At 35.7% G+C, this 23,078-nt stretch overlaps 1 protein-coding gene across 3 annotated transcripts in view; it reads left to right on the top strand.

The window, feature by feature from the left end:
* Ankrd28 (ankyrin repeat domain 28) overlaps window positions 1-23,078 on the top strand; it is a 157,170-nt gene that overhangs the window by 50,281 nt on the left and 83,811 nt on the right. Inside the window, exons 1-2 of one of the 3 annotated variants that reach the window (XM_031362412.1) lie at window positions 10,040-11,594; window positions 12,765-12,848. In XM_031362412.1, the coding sequence (XP_031218272.1) occupies window positions 11,478-11,594; window positions 12,765-12,848 (201 nt within the window). In that variant the 5' untranslated portion in view covers window positions 10,040-11,477. Of the gene's footprint in view, window positions 1-10,039; window positions 11,595-12,764; window positions 12,849-23,078 lie in introns of those variants that run through there. The other 2 variants (XR_004116366.1, XM_031362413.1) reach the window with 2 other exon arrangements.

The following is a 23,078-nucleotide window of genomic DNA, read 5'->3' as shown; positions in this document are numbered from 1 at the left end:
GAGGCAGAAGCAAGAGGATCTTTGGGAATTTGAGGCCAATCTGGTTCACATAGTGAGTTCCAGGACACCCTACTAGGGCCACATAGAGAGACTATGTCTCAATAAAACCAAAAAAATAATAATAATAAGAAGAAGAAGAAGAAGGGAAAAAAAGATGGTTTTGATTCTATAGGTGATAGAAGGCAAGCTGTCTACCCCAAGCATACAGATGATATTGTAGTTTAAATGACATTTAAAACTCCCCACAATTTCTTTATATTATAATAGTTTAAATCCAGGAAGCTCTAGTTTTAAAAGCTGTCCTTAATGCTCATTTTGTCTTTTTCTCCTGTCCTATAGCCATTCACTCCTTTATGGCAAAACCTTTTTTTAGTAAATACATTCTGCTTTTAAAGGTACCAAATGGCTTATTGACATTTCTTACTTGAATGAATTGAGTAGTTTGGTGTCAAGACTTTATTTGGGATTATAACAGTGTTGTAGTTCAGAGAAGAAAGCAAGCATAAAAGACTTCCTATCTTGGAGTCTGCTCAAATTATCTGAGTATGTGTGTGTGTTTGTGTTCACACGTGACTGCAGGTGCTCTCAGAGGTATTAGATCCAGAGCTAGAGACAAGCTTTTGCGAGACTCCCGGGGTTGGTGTTGGGAGCAGAACTTGGGTCTTCTGCAAGAGCAGTTTGCCTCTGGGCCAGTTTTCTAGCACTATTTTATAGCTTTTGAGGAATATATTAAGAGGGTTTTCTAACCCAATGAGTGTAGAAGAGAGGTTCTTAGCCTTCTTAATGCTGCACAGTTCCTCATGGTATGGTGACCTCCACCCGTAACATTATTTCATTGCTACTTCAGAACTATCATTTTGATAGTGTTAGAAATTATAGTGTAAATATCTGATATGCAGGATTTCTGACATGCATCCCACACAGAAGGGTCACTTTTGACCTGAAAGGGGTCGCTAACCACAGGTTGAGAACCACTTGTTCAGAGTGTCACAGTAGCAAAGATAAAGGGCTTTGGCTTGTAGGTTTACTTTTTAGCAGTGAGTCTTTTTTTTTCTTTTTTAAAGATTATTTTATTTTATGTATATGAGTACACTGTAGCTGTACAGATGGCTGTGAGCCATCATGTGTGTGGCTGCTGGGAATTGAACTCAGGACCTCTGCCAGCCCTGCTCGCTCCAGTGTAATTTACTGCAGCTGTCTTTCAGACGCACCAGAAGGGGGCATCCGATCTTATTATGGGTGGTTGTGAGCTACCATGTGGTTGCTGGGATCTGAACTCAGGATCTTCCAAAGAGCAGTCAGTGCTCTTACCCGCTGAGCCATCTCGCCAGCCCAGCAGTGAGTCTTAATATATGCAGTCTTCAGGTTTTGGTAATGTCAGTTAACCTTTCTGGGCTTTACTTTCCTTAGTTATAGGATGATATTTCAGTTCAGAAAAATAAGAGTCATGGCTCTAAGGAACATGGTTCCTGAGAAATAAATATGTGAGCTATGAAGGTGAGAATAAATAAGCCATAATCCTGCTATGACTTAATTGGTCTGTTGTTGCTTTTTAAAAACATCACAAGTCAAAATAAGAACAAAACAAAACACACACACACACACATATATACATACATACAACACACACACACCTTTACTGGGCTTGAGAGTCTAGCTCAGTGTTAGAACACTTACCTAACATGTGGAAGACCTGATTTCAATCCCCAACACTTAAACTTTCTGTGGTGACTAAGACTATCTTACATATTCTGTCTCTCCTTCCCTCCCTTTTTCTCTCCCTCACTCTCTGTTTATTCCATGTAACATAAGTATTGTGTTGTGGTTTTAGAAATCCCTACAAAGGAGCAAATCTATAGCTTAGTGGATAGAGTACTTGCTTAGCCTTTGCAAGGCTCTTGAAGTTCATGTTCCAGCACTGCAGGGGCAGAGGGGTTTTAAGTATCAGATTATGTGGCATATGTTGTGTTTTAAATCAGTCTTTTATTCTACATTAAGGTGGTTTTCATATTCTAACTGATGTTCCATAAGGTCTTCCTATGCATGTTTTATAAGCTTCATATTATTTACTTATGTCAACATTTTAGCAAGTAGAAGTGCTAGTTAAAAAGTTTGAAAGGTGTATTCATTGCTGTTAATAGCTGTTGGCAGGTTTTTGTTTGTTTTTTCCTCTAGAAAAATTGTTCTAAATTTCCATCTTTCATTGTCTTATGATTTCTATTAGAATTCTAGTAGTTTACTGCTAGTTATCTCTGCTATAGTGGCAGCTTAGTTTTAGGTTACCCTTTATTTTATGTCCACAGTTTGTTTTTTTATGTATAAACTTGATTTTTACTTTGCATCTTTGTTTTAAATGTGTATTTCATCATTTTGCAGATTAAAATATTTTTGCTATAATATGGTACTCATGTCCCTTCATGTCTTAGCTGCTATATAATTTTCTACCTTATTTTATATAGCCCTACCTTATATTCTATGGCTAGAAAGGTCGCCAGAAAGCATTCTAGCCAAGAGGACAACACATATACAAAGGCAGAGCTCTATAGAATGTCTTGGCATATTTTAAGTTCAGCAAGTTGGCATATATAAAACTTAAGACAGGGTAGTAATGGAAGTTGTTTTGATTGTGTGTGTGTGTTACACCTTAGAGGTCAAAGAAAACTTGTGGGTGTTGGTCCTCTCCTCCCATCACATGGGTTCTGGGGATCAAGCTTAGGTTGTCAGGCTTGCTATCAAGTGTCTTTACCCACTGAACCATCTGACTGGCTCTGAGACAAACATCCAGATGAACTGAGTAGTGACATTTGACAGGTACAACAAGAAGAAATAGAAAGATCACCCAATTAGATGGCATGTGCTATAGGCAAGTGTATTGGTAACATTGCAGACCGAAGGGGAGGGCTATAAGAATGCTGTCTTTGCCCATCTTTCCTCTCAACACACAAACAGGTATTCTGGAGATAACACTGAATGGAAACAAAGCAATAGCAACAATAGAGAAGACCTCTAGAGAAGCATGAGCTTAGGGAAACAGTGAGTTTTCTGTTTTAACAACAGAAGGTAAAATATCCTTTTTAGGGTAGTATAGATTAAAGAGTTATGCATAAGAACTTATGATCTTATTCAGAATCTAAATTTGAAAAATCAGCCTTTATTTCTTTTCATTAGAGTATAAACACAAAATTTTTAATAAGGCTAAACAGCAAGTAGAACCTTTTAGAATATACCTAATATGCCAAAAGTAAAGGAGGTGAAGGGGAAACTGTTCTAACACGATAGAGCCTTTTAGAATATACCTAAAATGCCAAAGTAAAGGAAGTGAAAGAGAAAACTGTTCTAATACAAATATACTACACTGTATTTTGAAAAGTAAATTTATTTCCATTTTTTAAAAAGATTTATTTATTTTATGTGTATGAGTACACCATTGCTCTCTTCAGACACAACAGAAGAGGGCATCGGATCCCATTACAGGTGGTTGTGAGCCACCATGTGGTTGATGGGAATTGAACTCAGGACCTCTGGAAGAGCAGTCAGTGCTTTTAACCACTGAGCCATCTCTCCAGCCCCAGTTTATTTCTTCATGTCTCAAGAAGTAGGTTGAAAGTAAACCAAGCTACTTGAAGCCAGTTTCAATTCTTTTATTTCCTTAATGTATTGTTACTCTCAAATCTCACCTTTGATACTAGTTTTTTTGTTTTGTTTTGTTTTGTTTTGTTTTGTTTTGTTTTGTTTTGTTTTGTTTTGTTTTGTTGTCTTGCTATGTGGCCCAGTCTGGCCTTGAGTTCATTTTCTTCCTGCTTATGCCTCTTGACTGGGATCATAGACATGTACCATAATACCCAGCTGAGTGTGAGGTTATTCTAAACAGGCTAAATTCTGCCCATTAAAAAAGACTAAATAACACTGCAGAGATGGATCTCTTGGCACTCTTACAGCAGATCTGGGTTAAGTTCTTTTCACTCACATGGCAGCTCATATCTACATATAACTCCATTTCCAGGGGACCCCATGTCCTTTTTCTGCCTTCCATAAGCAACAGGCTCTCATGTGGTATACACATACATGCAGGACTCAATCAAGTATACACATTAAATTCTTTAAAAAGGATTATTTATAATTCATGCTGGTTTCTATAATTTGAAAATACCTGAGTAAATGTAGTATTATGTTACTGTACTTCAAAAGTTGAGAAGAACAGTTTGCAATTTAAAAACAAGTTGCTATGGTTACCCAGTGTTTGCTTTTTAAAGCAATAATTACACAAAATACCCAAAGAATTTCCTTTAGTACAGAAAGATCTGTAGCTTATGTGTATGCTAATTATTCCACACACAAATTGAAACTGTATATATCACTTCCGTTCTAAAGTATCATTTGGAAAATACTAAAGAAAATGATTCATGTCTTTTTGAGCTGTAACAGGGTGGAGACATACTGAACATACTATTTTAAAATTCAAGTAATGACTCATATAGTTTAGAACATTTTTCTTATTCTTTAGTTCCCTTTATCAAATAATCCTGTATTTATGGATAAAAGAAGAAAAATATTTTTCTGTTGTTTGTGGTGTGGTTTTTTTTAAATATATTTTTATGACTTTAATAAGCTTATAAAAAGCCATGCTTATAACTGTTAATTCCATTAGTTATAGTTTGTTCTAAACTTCTTAAAAACAAAGGAGGTATCTTATTAGAGTCTATGACTAGTTTATTCTTAGCCAACAATCATTCTGCAATTTTTATTGTTTTGTTGACATATTCATAATATGTCACAGACATACGTAAAAGCTTTTAAACTGAAAATACTTTATATTTGAAATATATGCTGGATTAAATGGTAAGGGTCTTATCACAGTAAGCAATAATTGAATAATGTGCTTTAAGAGATTGAGTGCTTTAGTTACTCAATGCTATGACTGTAGGAAGCTGCTCACATTTTTTTTTCCTTGCTTTTTTCTCAGTCAGACTTAGTATGGTCTCTAGGATAACTCCAGTCATAAGATACTCCTCACACGTCAGAACATCATTATCAGACATGCTGTTGTCCAGTAGGAGGGGGCATTTTCCTCTGTCTATCCCTTTTTAGTTTAAAAACAGAGAGAGAGAGACTTTCCTAGAAGCACTACAGCTGACTCTCCTTGGCATGTGACAGAGCAAGCTGGCTCAGAGCATGTCATTTCCCAAATGAGTCACTTACTAGGTAGAATAGAATTACCATGATCACCTTACACTATTCAAGATTTCTCCAAGTTGTGTGGAATAGAAGTGGCATCCAAACAAAACTGAAGGTAGGGTTTAAGAAGGGAGGGTCAGTGATGGTTGGCTAAGTAGGCAACAAGTAGCAAGCTACATGTTACATAAAAAAGTTATGCCTTGTCATTTTTTTCCGGGGTTAATTTTCCCACCAATTTAAAGGACTCACAACACACCAATAATGGAAAATACTAGGAGGGTTCTACAGTTTTGTTTTTGTCTTTTTTTAAAGCAGTAGAAAAACAGACTGAAACAAAGCATTGTATAAATGCCACCAACAAGAAAAATGTCAAGTAGAAAAAAAGAATATATTTGTGAATATGAAATAGGAAAAATTACTCCTTAAATTTTTTGGTCACATACAATGAAAAATTTATTTTCAGATGCTTCCTATTAATCTACCCTATGAAAACCATCCTCCTTTCTGCACCCTCGTGATCATAATTCACCAGTTAAGACCCCTTTTAACTGTTGAATGGGGCACCTGAGCTCATTCTGTAGCTTGGCTATTGTTAGTACTTTGATAGTGATAAATATGTAGTGCCTCTGTTACATGCTGACTTTGAATCCTTTGTGTATATACTGCTGCCTGATATATAGATGGTTCATACAGCTCTATTTTTAATTTTCTGAGGAACCTCTATGTTGATTTCCATAGTGGCTGGATTACTTTACATTACCACATATAAGCAGTATATAAGGGTGCTGTGTCCTCATACTCCTAACATTTGTTGTGTTTGTACATTATTGCTTTGATTTTTGGACAAGGTCTAGCTCAGTACTCCAAGCTGATTGCCCAAGTCCTGGATTAGAAGAGAGCTTCCCTCCTCTCTGGATCCACTCTGTTTCTCTTTCTCATTAGAAAAGAGCAGTCTTCTAAGAGATAAGAACCAAACATGACAAAATAAAATAAAATATGATGAGGCAAAAACTACCATATCAGAGTTGAACATGGCAACTCATCAGGAAGAACAGTCCCAACGGCAGGCACAAGAGTCAGAGTTCTCACAGTCAGGAGTCCTATGAAAATACTAAGCCAATAGCTGCAATTTATGCCCAGAGGACCTGGTGCAGACCCATGTAGGCTCTGTGCTTGCTGCTTCAGTTCATTCTCTGTGAGCTCATATGTGCCTTGCTTAGTTGGTTTAGGGGGCCTTGTTCTCCTGGTGTCCTCCATCCCCTCTGACTTTTACAATCTTTCTGCTTCCTCTTCTGAAGGATTCTCTGAGCTCTTGAGTAGAAGGACGTGGTAGAGATCTTCCATTTAGACTATCTCCACATAATGTCTGACTGAGTCTCTGCATCTTGTTTTGGACATTTAAATTTTTAAATTTTACCAGTTTTGCTTATCCTTTTAAAATGTGATGACTGTATAAGAACATTTAAATTGCTCATGTAGATAATTTTGTATTTTTATTAGATCATACTGGCCTAAGATTTGAGTAGCTTATTCATGCAGTACAAGTGATGTTTTTAAATTTTTAAACTTTTTCCCCAGATGTAAGAATGAATTCTGATACTAAAAGCTCCACCTAGTTGTTATTGGTTTCTTTGAGAGAGAGAAAATTTCATTAATATCAAACAAACAAAATATCAGTGAGGCTTGTGGAAAGCTTTATGAAGCACGCATTACTCCTCTCCTCTTTACTTTTTTTGAGGCTGGCATTTGGAAGGTATCATAAATGCCAGTTACAGCTAATGAATTTGTTGTATGCTGTTCACTTTCTCAAGAACGTATGATCTTTAGTTCATATTAAGTTTCTGGTATAGTTGTCTTTCAGTATCTTGTGTTCTGGTACTACTTACTCGTATTTATGCTATAGCACCCTGTTTATATTATATAACATCTTAGAAGATGGAGATTTTATACACACACATATTTTCTAAGTATTTGATATATTACACATAGATGAAATAAGACACTATTTGTTCAGTTAGTCCTATGGGGTTTTTGGTATAGGTTTTTAAAATAAATATTCTTGTTCAGGGTGGTTTTATGTATATTTTTAGATGACTACAATATATTAGACTTTTAGTAGAATTGTCCAGGTCTTGCCATCCTTTATGAAGTTTTCTAAATTCCCTAGATTTGTATAGTACTGATGTGTCAGTACTTCATTTTCCAATCATAGGCATAGATGCTGAGATGAATGCTTTAAGTTAAGCTTTAAATTTTTATAGAATAAATTTTATGTAAAGAATGATTAGGAAAATGTAAGTATAGAAGTTAGACTTAGTCCGAAAAAATAAAATAAAATAAATAAGTTATGACTTCTTTAGTCAAAGTAGATGGATGGACTTACACACTAGATACTTTGGGACAAGTTAAAATTATTTCTAGGGCTGGAGAGATGGCTCAGCAGTTAAGAGCACTGACTGCTTTTCCAAAGGTCCTGAGTTCAAATCCCAGCAACCACATGGTGGCTCACAACCATCCGTAATGAGATCTTATGCCCTCTTCTAGAGTGTCTGAAGACAGCTACAGTGTACTCACATATAATAAATAAAATTTTAAAAAAAAATTATTTCTATAAAAAGAGGTCCTATTTTGGAGAAAAACCCTGAAAATAGACAACAGGATAGTACTAAAATTTCACTTTTGTTTCAAGTATTAGGATGATATATTCAGTACAACTCTATGGTGATAGATAACATCATTTATATGTTATAATATTTGCATATTTGTCTTAAAAACATTTTATATATTTTAAAGTAACCAGTAGAAGCTGACACTGTGGCATGTAGCTAGAGTCCCATCTACTAGGGAGGTTGAAACAGGCAGATCTGTTCACTGCAGAAGTTCTAGGTCAACCTGAGCAACATAGCAAGAGCCTGTGTTGTTTCTTCCTCAGATGAATGTTTTGTAATTTTCAGTAATTTTTCTTTATAATTTCTGGCATTCTTACCTGTATTAAGTGGTTCTTTTTTCCTTTGTGGCTTAATAAGTAAATTGGCTTAAACAAAGAATAGCATTGAAATGCTCATTCAAAAATAACTTATTCACACTGGCTTGGTGAACGCCTTTAATCTCGAGCACTCAGATGGCAGGTGAATGAGTTCCCAGAATAGCCTGGTCTACAAATCAAGTTCCAGGACAGCCAGGAATATATGGAGAAACACTGTCTCCAAAACCAAAACAACAGAAAAAGCTTATTAACAAATAGATGATACTCTCTTGTTACCTAAACTTGCAGCAGTTGTTACCGGTTTTCTTTTTTTTTTTTTTAAAGATTTATTTATTATTATACATAAGTACACTATAGCTACCTTCAGATGCACCAGAAGAGGGCGGAGGGCGTCAGATCTCATTATGGGTGGTTGCTGGAATTTGAACTCAGGACCTTCAGAAGAGCAGTCAGTGCTCTTACCCGCTGAGCCATCTCACCAGCCCCCATTACCGGTTTTCTTTAATGATCATTTTTACAACATAGAATTTAAGTTAGAAATCTTAGTCTTGATAGAAATATATGGTTTTGGCATTAAGCATTTTAGTCATTTGGATGACCAGGCAAAATAATTAATTTCTGGATTATTTATTCTGGTATAAAACAAGACTGTAGTAGATTTAAAGTAAGGATGTATAGCAGCCAGGATATCTTAAGTACTCAAAAATAGTAAGTCACTTACAGGAATACAAGATGATCAAGGTGAGGCAATATTGTAATTGGGAAATATTCTTTTATTTATTTAATTTTTTAAATGTATTCACTTTACATCCTGCTCACTGCCCCCTCCTGGTCAACCCTCCTACTCTCTTTCTTTGAGGGAAGGGTGACTGGGGGCTGAGAGACTGGGTATCCCCCCACCCTCACAAATATTCTTAGTCTGGACAAAGTGAGAAAGGTAGTGAAAGCCAATTCCAAAGTCATCTGGGTGATTTTGGTTGCAGTGTTAGGATTAAACCCGTGGCCTGGTGCATACCAGACAAGTTCTGCAGCTCCAGCCCCCAAATAGTCGGTTTTCACACTTAATTGTAGCTTTTGGAAATTCATTTTATCAGGAAGGAGGAGTTGTTTGTTTGTTTTCTTTGTAAGATTCTGGGCTTTTTTGGCATGTTGCTAATTCAGGACAAGAAATTTAAACAGTTGTTTTATGCAGCTGCTTAGTGGTTTTTTTTTTTTTTTTTTTAAGGCTTTAGAATATATTCAGATACAAAGGTATTATTTAATTTCTTCAGTGAAAATACAAATGATTCATAACACTAAGAGTTCTTCCTTTATGAAGTTTAAATTTGTTTTCTTTAAGAAAGTATGAGTCAATAAATGATTGATTTCTTTAACTTAGAAGATATATCAAGCCTTATATTTATTTTCTTTAAGACTCTTCTCATTCTAGAAAATAACACACATCCAAAGGAGGAGAGGGAGGACGGAGGGGTAGAAGAAGAGAAAGGTCTTGGCAAATATAAGAGTAGCCCACCTTAATGTAGTGTCACAGCTTTTAGTCTTAGAGAATATTTCCTGTTCTCTTGAGATCTTTTATGAGTTCACTACAGGCAGTCTTACTGCAGCTGCTGTCATGGAGCTAAACATTTGCTATACTGTCGCATACAAAAGCAGTTAAGCTGTTTGGAATTGTTTACTTGCTAAAACCAGTGTTAGTCAGCAGAGGCAGTGCACCAGATTTCCTTGTGGCTTTTAGTGGAAAATGTTAAAAGCGCACTTATTTTTCAGTTATAGAATTTTTCAGTTTGATCTGGATTAGTCACAGAACTGGCATGAACCTTCTAATTGTGAAGGCTGTCCAAATGTACTATTTTTTTCTCCTGCTAGAGGAAGTTACATCCTGAGCAGTCGCTGAGCTCTCTGGTAAGTGTAACATGTGAGCATTACTAGGCATTTCATCCTGCGGGTCTGCAGTCTTTGCTCTTCAGGCTGTTGCTTGTTGAAGTGCTTCTGCAGGACCGATCCTGAGGTTGTGTAGCTATTTCTCAAGAGCCTGCTCTTTTGAGGATATCAGCGGCATTTTGCAAGATCATCTGAGGAACAGGAAAGCATTTGAAATCAACTGAAGGATAACTGTAGCGGTTTTCACCAGGGAAGGAAACTGTATTGGCACAGAGGCAGCTGACTGAATAAAGTAGTTGGCTCCGAGAAGATGCACAGTCTGCTGTTTTTTCCTCTGAATGAAGACTATTTAATGGAAGCTGTATTCATGTAGAGATCAAAGGAAATACTACAGTGATAAACTACTTTCTTCCCTTCTCCTTTTAAAATGAAAACCCTGAAGCAGTAATTGGAGCTCAAAGGTCTCCAGATTCTTTTGCTGTCTGCTTGTTCTATTAAGATTCTCCACTGACACCATTTCTGCCTGGTGCCTGTGTCTTTTTGCAGGGCTGCTAGAAAAACTGCCTGATGGAGAAAGAATGAAGCTTTGCCTTGCCTGTTACTGATGGGATAAAGCTAGCTCTGTTTCGCCTATTATTGGGAAGTCTGGATTAATCAACTTGTATTCTCGTACCAGTAGTCCTATTGTCTCTTGCGATCTGACTCATCACATGTTAATGTGCTGCAGCTTTGCTGTTAATGCAGATTGGTGGTTTGTTCTCCTTCTGTCTTCTCTTTCTTTCCTAAACACAGAAAGAACTATCAACACCTGAGCTTCATTTTCGGGATTTAGGCTAAATTTTATGTATTTTTGTTTGTTTGTTCCCTGTATGATATCTGTATTAAGTTAGTGAAGCTGAAGAAATGAAGACCAATTAGAAGTGGAAACAGAATAGTGAGATTCTGGTTTTAATTTTCAGCTACAGACCGCCCAGCCTTCTGGTAACTATATGACCTTGCAGACAAGAGTGGGGATATCTGCGGCCACCTCTGTCACCGCAGTTGTTTCTCATTTTTTTCTTTATGGTGTGGTGATGTGTCACCCAAAACAATGATTGTTTTGTACAATTAAATTTCAGAGCTCAATGTAACTGTTTTGGTGGAAGAAAAATATTTTTAAAAGTATAGTCCTAGACTGAGTTTTAATTATTGACACATTGATGTGAACCTTTTTATAGATTGTAGTCACCTGCAGAAAGAAGTAGGTTTTTATTTTTAGGAAGTTATATATTATAATTTTAAACTTAAGTTTCTCTAATATTACTAACTAAAAAACCAGCTTCATTGTTCAGAGAATGTTTATAAGTGGTGTACAGAAGAGGAGGAAAAACTGCTTGTGCTCTTCCCACTGTGACTTTTATCACATAGTTTGGAGTTTAATGTTTTAAAAGAGCGAATGAGTCGAGTGTGTATTGTTGTTTTGGAGGAGGTAGAAGATGATTCTCCTGTATTCATTTCTAAGTTGCCCCAGGAAAGTAAATGTCTACAGTCTCTACCTTCTGGAAATGTGTTGGTAAGCTATGAGAGTTTCTGTTTATATTTTATAGAAGTAGTCATGTAGCTGTAACTTTGTAAGCACACACTGAGTTAGTGTCTACTAGTTTCATTAGTGTCGCTGATTTCATACTCCAGGCAGTGTGGGGGTCTGTATGATGCAGTATTATTTGTGTGTAAAATTAGCACATTTCTGAGTTTTTCTTTTTCAAATGCTTAGGTTCCACTTTAAGTTTTATTATCTGTTCATCTTATGGGGTCTTGAAAATAAACTAAGAAATAGTAAAATAGTTATGAAATAAGCTCTTGCTTTCATTTGGTTTTAGAACTAATCGATAAGAATCAGGGACTCTGCATACTTTTCAAAAAGTTGACTACTACCAGCAACATCAAGGCATAGCCTTTTGTGTAAAGAATTTTACCTATTTGCTTGTAAGACTTTGTATTAAGAAGAATCAGGCTATATTCTTAATCTTATTTTTAACACTGTTGTCAACTAATTCCTTATTTGAGTGGCTTAACTTGATACATTCAGAGGATATGCTGTTGATGAGGAAATTATGTTTAGACATACATATGCTTGTCTTCTCATGTTATTTAGATATATACTATTTTTTGGTCTTTGAATAGTAATTTTTTTATCAGTTACCAAGTTTCCTCTGTGGGAATTCTATCATTATATACATAGAATAAAAACCACATGCATGTGATTATCAAGATGTGAATAGACCTTTTAAAATCTCCTTTCATAGCTCTCACTGGGCTAGGAATTGATTATTTGACTTGTTTTATACCATAAGTAGATTTGAATTATCCAACTTATATTTGTATGTCTTTTCATCATTTATAAGCAAAAGGCTTTTACTGAAGAAATAAAATGAGTATATTACTTAGTTTTGGTCAAATTACATTTGAATAGATTTATTAGGTAGGCTTTTTTATTACTCCCACCCAGGTTGAACCCTATGCTTTGATATGATTAGGCTGTATGAAATGTTATAATTCATATTTCCCACCCCTCAAAAATATTATGGCTCCACGGAAGAACAAAAATATTAGATTTGGAAGTCATATCTTTAAATTTATACTTAATGATATGATTGATGTTTCTTTTCTTTCTTTCTCTCTCTCTCTCTCTATATATATATATATATAATATATGGCTTTTGTTTTTGTTTTTCTTTTTCAGCCATCACTGGTGCAAGCTATATTTAATGGTGATCCAGATGAAGTTCGAGCACTAATATTTAAGAAAGAAGATGTTAACTTTCAGGTAAAGCAATTGATTCACTTACAAACCTTTTTAACCTACTTTTAAAAAACAAAACAACAACAACCAAAAAAAAAACACACACAAAAATTTTCCTAGTATTGTGATTTTGTTTGGTAGCTTTTTATGTTTTGGTTTAAAAGCATATTTTTTGTTTAAACGTATGTATTTGTTTTGTTGCTAGTTTCATTTAAAAGCATAATTCTGCAACAGTTGTTTTTCAAGAAGATAGGAGAGTCTCACTCAAGACCAAAAGGGGTACTCTAGACGTGTGTGTGTGTGTCCCCAATGTATATGTCATATATTTGTGTGTATATGTCATATACACATATATAAAACAGTCTGACAGCTCCTGGAAGCAAGTTGAAAGGTTTGTGTTTTCTGAACTTTTTGCCTTGAAAATTTCAAACATAGGAATGTTAAATACTCTGAAGACCATTATATCTTTGCTTTGGTTCAGCATTGATAGCATTTTGTTATTTACTCTCATTCATGAGGGGTTGGGGGCAGTGAACGTACATAGACACATCTTTCTTTTGCTGAACCACATTTTGACAGTAAATTGCAAATATGACATTTCAAAAATTTTTTTTAGATATGAGGGTTCTTTTAAAACTTGACAGAAAAGATTTCTATAATGTTAAAATGTACCTAACTTGATTATGAAAGCAGATATGATTTCTGTATATAACTGTGGTAAGAGTTTTACAAAGAGTTCATATTGATGTGTATCTACCATACAGAATGATGGGCTTTATTAATGACATTTTGTTCAAGTAAATCATGGTTCTACATTACTCTTTCCTATTCCCATCCCTTCCTCTTCTCAAGTAGTCATTACATTTTTGTGTGTCATGTTTATGTGTTTCTGTACAGGTAGGTAGATAGACAGACACAAAGACTCCTGATGTCTGATTAGACTCAATTACAGGAACTAATTGAAATCTTTTTTGTACATAAGAATATAATAGATGTAATATTCAAGGCTAACATGCTGGAAAGTGTAGAAAGAGGGTACATACATATATGTATGTGTATGTATGGTGATATGAAGATAATTCTCTCTCGCTTGCTCCCTTCTCTGTATAGGATTGTTTGTTCTGATATAGGGTCTTGTTTTATAGCTAAAGCTGAATTTTTTAACTTATTAAACTTGCTTTATAAGTATTTTCTGGAAACAAATGTTTCTCTGAGCTAAGGATGGATGAAAAGTTTCATGACTCCTAAAGCTGCTATAATAACACCTAGATGTTCTAGAATATTTTTGTAATTATAAAAAAGCATATATTACAAGCACATCTTGAACACTGATATTTGTTTTTTACTTTCATTGACTAAGTATGACCACTTAATGTTATTAGACACTTAAAAATTTACCTTTTTAAAAAATTCTAGTTATCTGAATAGGTTTGCATTGTTGGCTAAAATGATTGATATCTAAGAACATGGAGTATTGACCTAGAGACTACTATCAGAATTTTTTTTTCCTGAGCCTTTTCTAAGTAAATGGCTTCTCAGTTTATATTTAGTTGGGGAAGCATGCACCTAATTCAGGATGTATTTATCTTAAATGAAGTGCATGATTCACTTTGCCTAATTAGGCAAGCCTACTTTTTCTAGCACAGAAAATAGTTGCACGGTGTAGAAGTGTGAGCAGAAGGGAGACAGAAGTACACTAGTTTGTTTGTTTTTTCATGTTTGATGTAGAGTAGTCTAAATTGCCATGGCTGATTTCTTCATCTTTACAAAGCTTGTAGTTCCTATTGCTTCTCTACTTTATTTAATCAAGATACCTTAAATGGAAAAAATAGTTGACTCTAGTCTTATTTTTGGATATCACTAGCACCATGAGAAATAGCAGTGGGCCTTCTTTGAGGGAAACTATAACAAATTTCTAATAATAGCAAGAGTAAGTGTTGAAGAATAATACTCCTTGCAGTTCAGATTTCATGTTTTTAAAAGTTATTTTGTGGGAGTGTATATGGTGTGTGTGTATGTGTCTCTGCTTGTGGAGACGAGATACAGACATTGGATGTCTTCTTAAGCTGGTCTTCACCTTATTTTTTGAGGCAGGGTTATACACTTAATCTAGATATTTACCTGTCTCTACCCAGAACTGACTGGGATTGCAGATGCTTGCCTCCACCCCTAGTTTTTGTAAAGCTGCTGGGGATCTGAACTCAAATAAGGCAGTTTACTGACTGAGCATCTCCCCAGCTCAACTTTGCAGTTTAAGATGGGTGTTTAAGTTCAGATTTGTTTCTACTTAAGATTTTATGAATTTCTCTTGTCAGATCCTGAAATTAGAAATTTTATGGGCAGCTGAACAGTACCTTTCTTTCTAAACTAGTTTATTTTAAATAAAAGCTGAACTTTAAGAAGCATATAATCATATTATTTCCATGAAGATATAACTAAAGCAATTTGAAGGTTTTTGACTGAGTAAGTGGAAGCTTATTGCATGTATAATTTGATGATAGTCATAGTGTTGGGGATCAAATTCATGACCTTAAACATGCTTGTTAAATAATTTACTCCAGAGCAAGATGTTTAGTGTTAATAACAATGCAGAATTTAGGATCCAAGCCTTGTTCTGGCAGCATGAGATTAGTAATAACTGCACATGCTTAAAACAGATAAAGCAGGAAGAGTATTCTCTAGGCTTCCTTTCAAATCCAGGAAGATATCTCTTCTAGATTACCAACAGAACAGCCCCTGAGGTCTGAGTGGTTACATGCCTGCTCTATCAGCAGACAAAATGGAAAATGATTATCTATTTATTTATTTAATTGCTTTGCTGGGCTTTGCTTTTGTTGGTGGTTTGTTGCCTGCTTTGGGGGGGGGAAGAATAGGAGCTTGTTCTCATTGCTATGTCTGAAATGGTTCAGAATTTGCAAAGGAAGGAAGGAAAAATAGTTGCTTACATCTGTAACTTAACAAAGGCAGATGATTGGTATTTTAAATAGAATAGCAAACTTTTGGAAAAATAAAAAATTCCTTATGAAAGGAACTATAAACCACTAAGGGTATGTAAAATAATAATTAAAGCTGTATTAGTAGTTATAATATAAAGAACATTTGAACTAAGAATCAAATTTTCTTCATCCTTTAGATGTATAACTTTGAACAAATTCTACTAGCTTCAGCACTAACATATTTTTGTTGTAAATGTGTAGGGCTACATTACTGAGCTTCAGTCTTTTCCAACCCAAGTTTAAGATTCTCCAAGTCTTCAATAACTTTGAATGCCATCTTGATTTTGCTGCAAAGATTTGTCTTGATTTATATGACCGAAATAATTAAATGCTTTCTTTGGAATTTATAAGAATTTGATATCATAGTGTAGTTCTTGAATTGTTTAATCTGAAATATTGATGGCACCCCATTTCAGAAAAGAAGTGATTTATACTTAGACAAAAATTGTTTTTTTTACAAATAGAAATCCTTTTTCTCTATTCAGACGGATAGAAATTAGTGTTACTTACAAAAATTGACTTTAGAAATAGATGTATGGGCTTTTAAAAATGTTACTTAGTTTTACTCAAAGAATAGTCTTATAAAGTTAGTAGAAAAATATCTGCTTCATTTGGTGTCAAAATAAATTTCACAAAAGTTAAAAATCTCTAAGATCAGTAGGTATAGCACAGTATTAGACTTTTTTAGCTTATATATTTGGGTAAGTTTCAGTTTCTTTTGCTAATATTTTATACTTACCACTGAGTATGGTTTTTGTCAGGTTTTCTATATTCTGTACTTTAACTTTTCAATTTGTATTGCTTTATCCTAATTGGAGTTCTTTTGGGGTATGAGCCTTATTTTCTTTTTAAAACATCAATATAAAATATTTTAGCACCATTTATTAGAAATCTCTGTTTGAACAGTCTTGCTTTCTGTGCATGGTATTTAGTTTGAAATACTTAATTTTTCCTTTGTACTCAACCTGTTTAACAAGCTGTCTTTCCTGTAACATAGCCATTCTCACTGAAGATGATACCACTTCCAGCTAAGCAAAAAAGATTTTATATGTATGTTTGAAAAATCTTAATTTTCTAGCAGTCCATAACAAACAAAAGATTGAGGTGTATAAATTACAAACACTATGATTTTAACATTTCCACACGGGAGGAGATCTTTTGGTTTTTGTGAAGGAAAGCCTTTCTGCTGACACATCTCCACTGTCCAGAGTGCAGAGCTACCACTGAGATCCTCATGCTGGGCTTCTGTGACTCTCATCATCCTCCTTTGGATTGTGGATGGTCTGCCCCTTCCACTCTGGGTGTTTCCCATGGGGTGAGACCTTCTGCAATAACGAATCAGAGGCTAGAGATTCTGAATTTAGAATCTACCCTTAGCTTTCTTTTCTCACTATAGTAGGAACAGGGAACCCAGAAGAAACCTTTATGCGGTGCAACTTATTTGGTCTACCTTACTCTTATTTTGAGTGAGGTGCATTGTAAGCAAAATGAAGCTTATCATACTTTTCTAATATGGTTCCTCAATTTGTGCCATCCAGCGGGATTCCTAAAGCACACTACAGAGCTTTTTTGGACATTTTCAAAGGTAATATTTATGGGTAGTTGCAGCTGTTTTAGTTGCTATTAGCAGTTGCTTTTAGGGGGCAGTTGGTATGAAGAAAAAGCTGCTGTCCTTTTGTAGATGAATGTTAATCTCTGTGAGACTTGTGAATGTGTATATGTGTGTTTGTGTGCTGCCATGTGTACAGGTATAAATGGAGATCAGGGGTCTGCATTCAGTGCCTTTCTCAGTCACTGTCCACCTTACTCTTTGATTCAAGGACTGACTGATCCTGAAGTTACTGATCCACCTAAACTCACTGGCCAGTGAGCTTGAGGGGTCTGCCTGTCTATGTGATGCAATTATAAATGTACATCTGTGTGTGGTGGGGATCCAAACTTGAGTCAGGCTTGGGGGCAGGCACCTTGACCCATTGAGACATCTTGACCCTCATGAAATCTGTTTTATCACCTAATCATAAACCTTATTTCCATTCCCATTTACTGTCCTATTGGCAACACCTACAGTTTAGAGAGATCACATTCAAATCATTTGGTCCTTGGTGCTCATGTCAGGAACCTCAACTTTCTAGAAGAGGCATTTACTAAAAGTTCTTACTATTGGAGCTTTTCTGACAAGCTGAGTTTTGATTTTTATATTACAGAGAGGAAACAAGATTACAAGATTATCAAACACGGGATCATAAAAGTAACTCAGGAACCTATGGAAACCTGGGACAGGGGTGAGAGAGTTGAGACAGGATGGATGCTGAGCACTGCCATTCTGTACAGACACTCAGTGAGCCAAATATGTAGTTTTTGATAGCATGGGGCTTGTATTTCAGATCATGCTGCCAGATTACTGGTACATCTAAGCCACCCTAAGTAGCTAATATGTTCATAACTTTGTAAACCCAAACTCTTTTACTTTGAGTCAGGACTGAAAGGGGTCTTGCCTCATCCCACTCAAATGATGCATTCACAAAGAAAATATTTTACTCTCACTACATAATTGAGATTCTCTACTATGAAATGAATGGTTGTAGATTATTGGGTAAATATGCAGCTTATATAAAATTGCTAGATAGAAACTTTGAAATACATTTTTTATGCCTTATAGTTGTAGAATTCATTTGAGTTATACATTTAAAAATAACATGACACCTTTTTTTTCCTGTATTTTTCCCCCCTGGTTTTCTTGGTTTTGTTGTTGTTCTTGTCTTGGAACTCATATGCCAAGGTTATAGGCACAGACAGACACCTGGGTTTTCACAGGTTGTCAGTTTGAACTTAGGTCCTCCTGTTTGTAGAGCAACCACTCTGCACACCAAACCATTTCCCCAACTTTTGTTGGTTTTATAGAGAATCAAGGATTAGAATATATCACACCAACGTTACTTCAAAGATGTTTTCCTATACCAGTCAAAACAGTAAAGGAGCTGGTCGGTTGTGGCACACGCACGCCTTTCATCACAGCACTCAGAAGGTAGAGGCAGGTGATCTTTGTGAGCTTGAGGCCAGCTTGGTCTACAGAGTGAGTTCTAGGACAACCAAGGCTGTATTACACAGAGAAACCCTGTTTCAAAAAACAAACAGCAACAACAGAAAGTAAATGTTTTAGATTTGTCATATATGATATTTTTTAAAAAATCAAGTACAAAATGTAATAGAGCAAGTATTTACCGTGGATTCACTCAGGGGAGGATTGTAGTTTTGTTTTTGTAGAAACTGGGTTACTTTTTTGCCACTCCAGGATGGCTATACATGAATCTTCAGTAATTCTTCTAGTCTTAGATATACAATCAAGTTGGTATTTAGTTACATAAAGAGTGAATTTTGATTTTATTTTTCTGATAACTGTTTTGAACTCAGAGATAATCTTTCCCAAGGGAATAATCTTTCCCAAGGGAATAAAACATGCCCTGCATGTTTGTTTTTTGGAAGTGGGTTTAGTGTAACATAGAATCTTGCATGAGAGGCAAGAGTTAATATCTCTACCCCTTTTATTTACCTTCTCAGTTTAGAGAAATGTATTGTTTTATGCATATGAGTGTTTTAACTGCATGTATGTCTGTGAACCATGTGTGTGCTTGGCAGGCAGAGGATATTAGATCCCCTGGAGCTAGAGTTATAGTTACAAGCACTGTATTGATACTGAGACCCAAACCCTGCTCCTTTAGAAAAGAGGCAAGTGCTCTTAACCACTGAGCCATCTTTCCAGCCCTCTGTCTTAAAACTTTGAAACATGTGGGGTGATGGTGACACACAGCTTTACTTTCAGTGTGTGTGTATATACATACACACACACACACACACACACACACACACACACACACATTGACATAATTAAATCTTATTTTAAAAATCTTGGTCTTTATTGTTTTTTATTGCTGATCATTATAATTTAGTCTCTCAATTTTTTTAACCCAATAGATTGTATAATATATAATGTAATATTGCTTGTATCTGAGTTCTCTTCTTCCTCGTCCTCCTTCTCCTTCCTCTTCCTCCTCCTCTTCCCCTCTCCCTCTCCCTCCCCCTCCTCCTGTCCCTCTCCCTCTTTCTCAAGCAGGGTTTCTCTGTGTAGCCCTGGCTATTTCAGAACTCAACTGTATAGACCAGGCTAGACTCAAACTCAGAGACCTCAGAGATTTGCCTGTCTATTCCTCTCAAGTGCTGTGATTAAAACTGCGCACTACTACTGCTTGGTGCGTTCTTTTCTACAGTAGGCTTATTTTTGTGTGTTAGGAGCAATTAAACTATTTTAGACATGGTGTACATAAGCTTGTGTTCTATAGAATATATATGTGGCCTATAGCACTGTGTGTGTGCTATTAGGAATATTTATAATATGTATTATTAATTCACGTCCTCAGGAGTGCTGTATCAGAATTCTTGTTGGTGTGCATCTTTGGATCACATTCTTGGTTGTTGTTGTTTTTTTTAAAGTAGAATCTGATATTAAGTATTTGACTTTCTCTTCATTTCTTAGAACCCTTAAAACCCTTGAAACTTTAACTCTTATAGTGTCTTTTGTATGTTAGTCAGATAAGTATCTAAGGGCCCCTAAATAGCTTCAGGATAGTAGTTGATCACCTGAAAGACCAAGGCATTATTAATGGTCTTTCATATTTACAGTCTAGCTTCTAGAGAGTAAAGACTGAAGATTGGTGTGATTACCAATGTTCAGTAAGTTAATGAATTTTACCTAACATAATAAACATACACAAAACCAAAAGGACTACTTCTGAGAGGCTTCTAAAGCTGTGCATATGGGAATGGCCTATATGCAGGAAGACAGGAGGAGGCTAAGGAACTGGAATTTATAGTGAGAAGCACAGAAAAGACAATGTGGAACTTGGGACTAGTGTCTGAATTTAGGGCAGTCTTAAGGAAATGAGCCCTTTATTGTATCATTTAATACTACCTCCCAGGTAGTGGGTATTAGGACTGAATTTGAATTATTGGTCATCCAAACACGTTCACAGCAGGAGTGATTGATTGCTTTTTTCCTGGTGGTAATGGGAAACCTAAATGTGACACATTAGTCACAGACATAGGACAAGCTATGTTTGTGTATTCCTATCCTTAATAAAAAAAGACAACCCATTTTTTTAAAAAAGGCAAAGAATGAAAAGACACACCTCCAAAGAAAGTGCACAGTGGTTAATAAGCACATGATGCTGAACATGATTAGCCATCAGAGAAACGCTAGTCAAAACCATAATTGAGATGCTACTCATTACACATGAGGATGGAATTATGGGTGTTTGTTTGTTTGTTTGCTTGCTTGCTTGCTTGCTTGGTCTGGTTTCCTGTTTGCCTTTTCTATTTTAGGCAAGGTCTCATCATGTCACCCTGGTTTGCCTAGAAATTGATATGGTAGACTAGGAACATTTGAACTCATAGAGATCTGTTTTCCTTCCGAGTGTTGGGATTAAAGGCAGGTACCACAATGTGGTGGAGATAATTCACAGTGACAGGCAGTAACAAATGATGTCAAAAATTTCTAGATATGAGAGCCCTCATTCACTCTGCTAAGAAGTCACTATAGAAGACAGAATAGTGATTTTTTCCAAGTCTAAATATAGAGTTGCTATATTACCCAATTCTTCATTTCAAAGGATGTACCTATAAAGGAAAAAAAGTCCACATAAAGATTTTCTATTTAGAAGTGAATGTTCATGGTAGTATTCATATTCCTGGTAATAGACAAAACAATGTAAGCAATTCAAATATCTATCAACTAATGAGTGAATAAAAAGTGTGGTATATCCCTACAGTGGAATATTATTCACCAATAAAATGAAATACTAATAATGCTATGGTATAAACAAGCCCTGAAGATATGTGAGCAAAGCAGGCAAACCCATAGAGACAGAGTACTTATTTATTTACTTATTTATTTATTTATGCAGGACTAGGGAAAATGGAAGTGAGGAAGATGGTTTAAGACAGCGGGTTTCAACCTTCCTAATACTGCAACACTTTAACAGTTCTTCATATAATGTGATGACTCCTAACCTCAAAATTACTTCATTTATACTTCATAACTATAATTTTGCTACTGTTGTGAATCATAATTAAATATCTGACCTGCAGGATGTCTGATAGATGACCCCTGTGAAGCATTGTGACCCACAGGTTAAGAACCACTGGCTTAAGAGAAAGACACTTCTTTGTGGTGTCATAAGGTGTTCTAAGATTGATTGTGAAGATACATGTATAACTAAGAGTGCTACCAACACTGAATTATATATTCAGTATGTTTGTGCATTCCATTTCAATAAAGCTGTTTTAAAAAGAAAATGCTACCAAACTTTTTTTTTTTTTTTTTTTTTCTCAAGACAGGGTTTCTTTGTGTAGCCCTGGCTGTCCTGGAACTCACTTTGTAGACCAGGCTGGTCTTGAACTCAGAAATCCGCCTGTCTCTGCCTCCCAAGTGCTGGGATTAAAGCCATGTGCCACCACTGCCTGGCCAGTACCAAACCTTTTAATCCAGAAATTAATGCAAAAGAAAGGGCTACTTCAACACACTAATGTATGCTTCTATTATATATTTATTTATATATTTATTTCCTTTTTAAAAATTGTGTGTATGCACAGGTTTATGGAGGACAAAGCAACTTTAAGAAGCATCCTTAGGAATGTCATCCTCCTTTGAGACAGGTCCTTTCACTAGCCAGGGATTCACTAATTAGGCTAGACTGGCTGGCCAATAATTTGCAGGGATCCTTCTGTCTCCACCTCCGCAACACTGGGATTATTCCCATACTACCATGTTGGGTACTCATGCTTACAAGGCAAGCATTTTACAAACTGAGATATGTTCCCAGCCCTATTTGAGAACTGTTCCTAGTCCTATTTATATCTTTTGGGGAATCATTTTCAGTTCCAGGAAATGAAAGGTAGTGCTCAACTCTTAACAGCTCTTATTGCAAGAGTTCTGTAACAGGTATTTCTTTATGATCTGAAATCCTGAAGTGTAAGGGAGTATGGGCCTTTGCCAAGCTTGGTGGATATGCCTATAATCCTAGCACTCAGGAGTTAGAGGCAAGGTAATTGTGAGTTTGAGACCAGGCTGGACTATTTAGGAAGTTCATGTCAGCCTGGGTTACAAACCAAGATTCTGTCTTTAATAAAGAAAGAAAAAAAGGAAATCTTTAAATTTATGACAAATTTAGGTGAGTAAACCCTTATAGATTAAAACATAGAGCCT

This window comes from Mastomys coucha, unplaced genomic scaffold (genome assembly GCF_008632895.1).
Source record: "Mastomys coucha isolate ucsf_1 unplaced genomic scaffold, UCSF_Mcou_1 pScaffold9, whole genome shotgun sequence".
Taxonomy (NCBI): Eukaryota; Metazoa; Chordata; class Mammalia; order Rodentia; family Muridae; genus Mastomys; species Mastomys coucha.
This window is presented reverse-complemented; position numbering and strand designations above follow the sequence as displayed.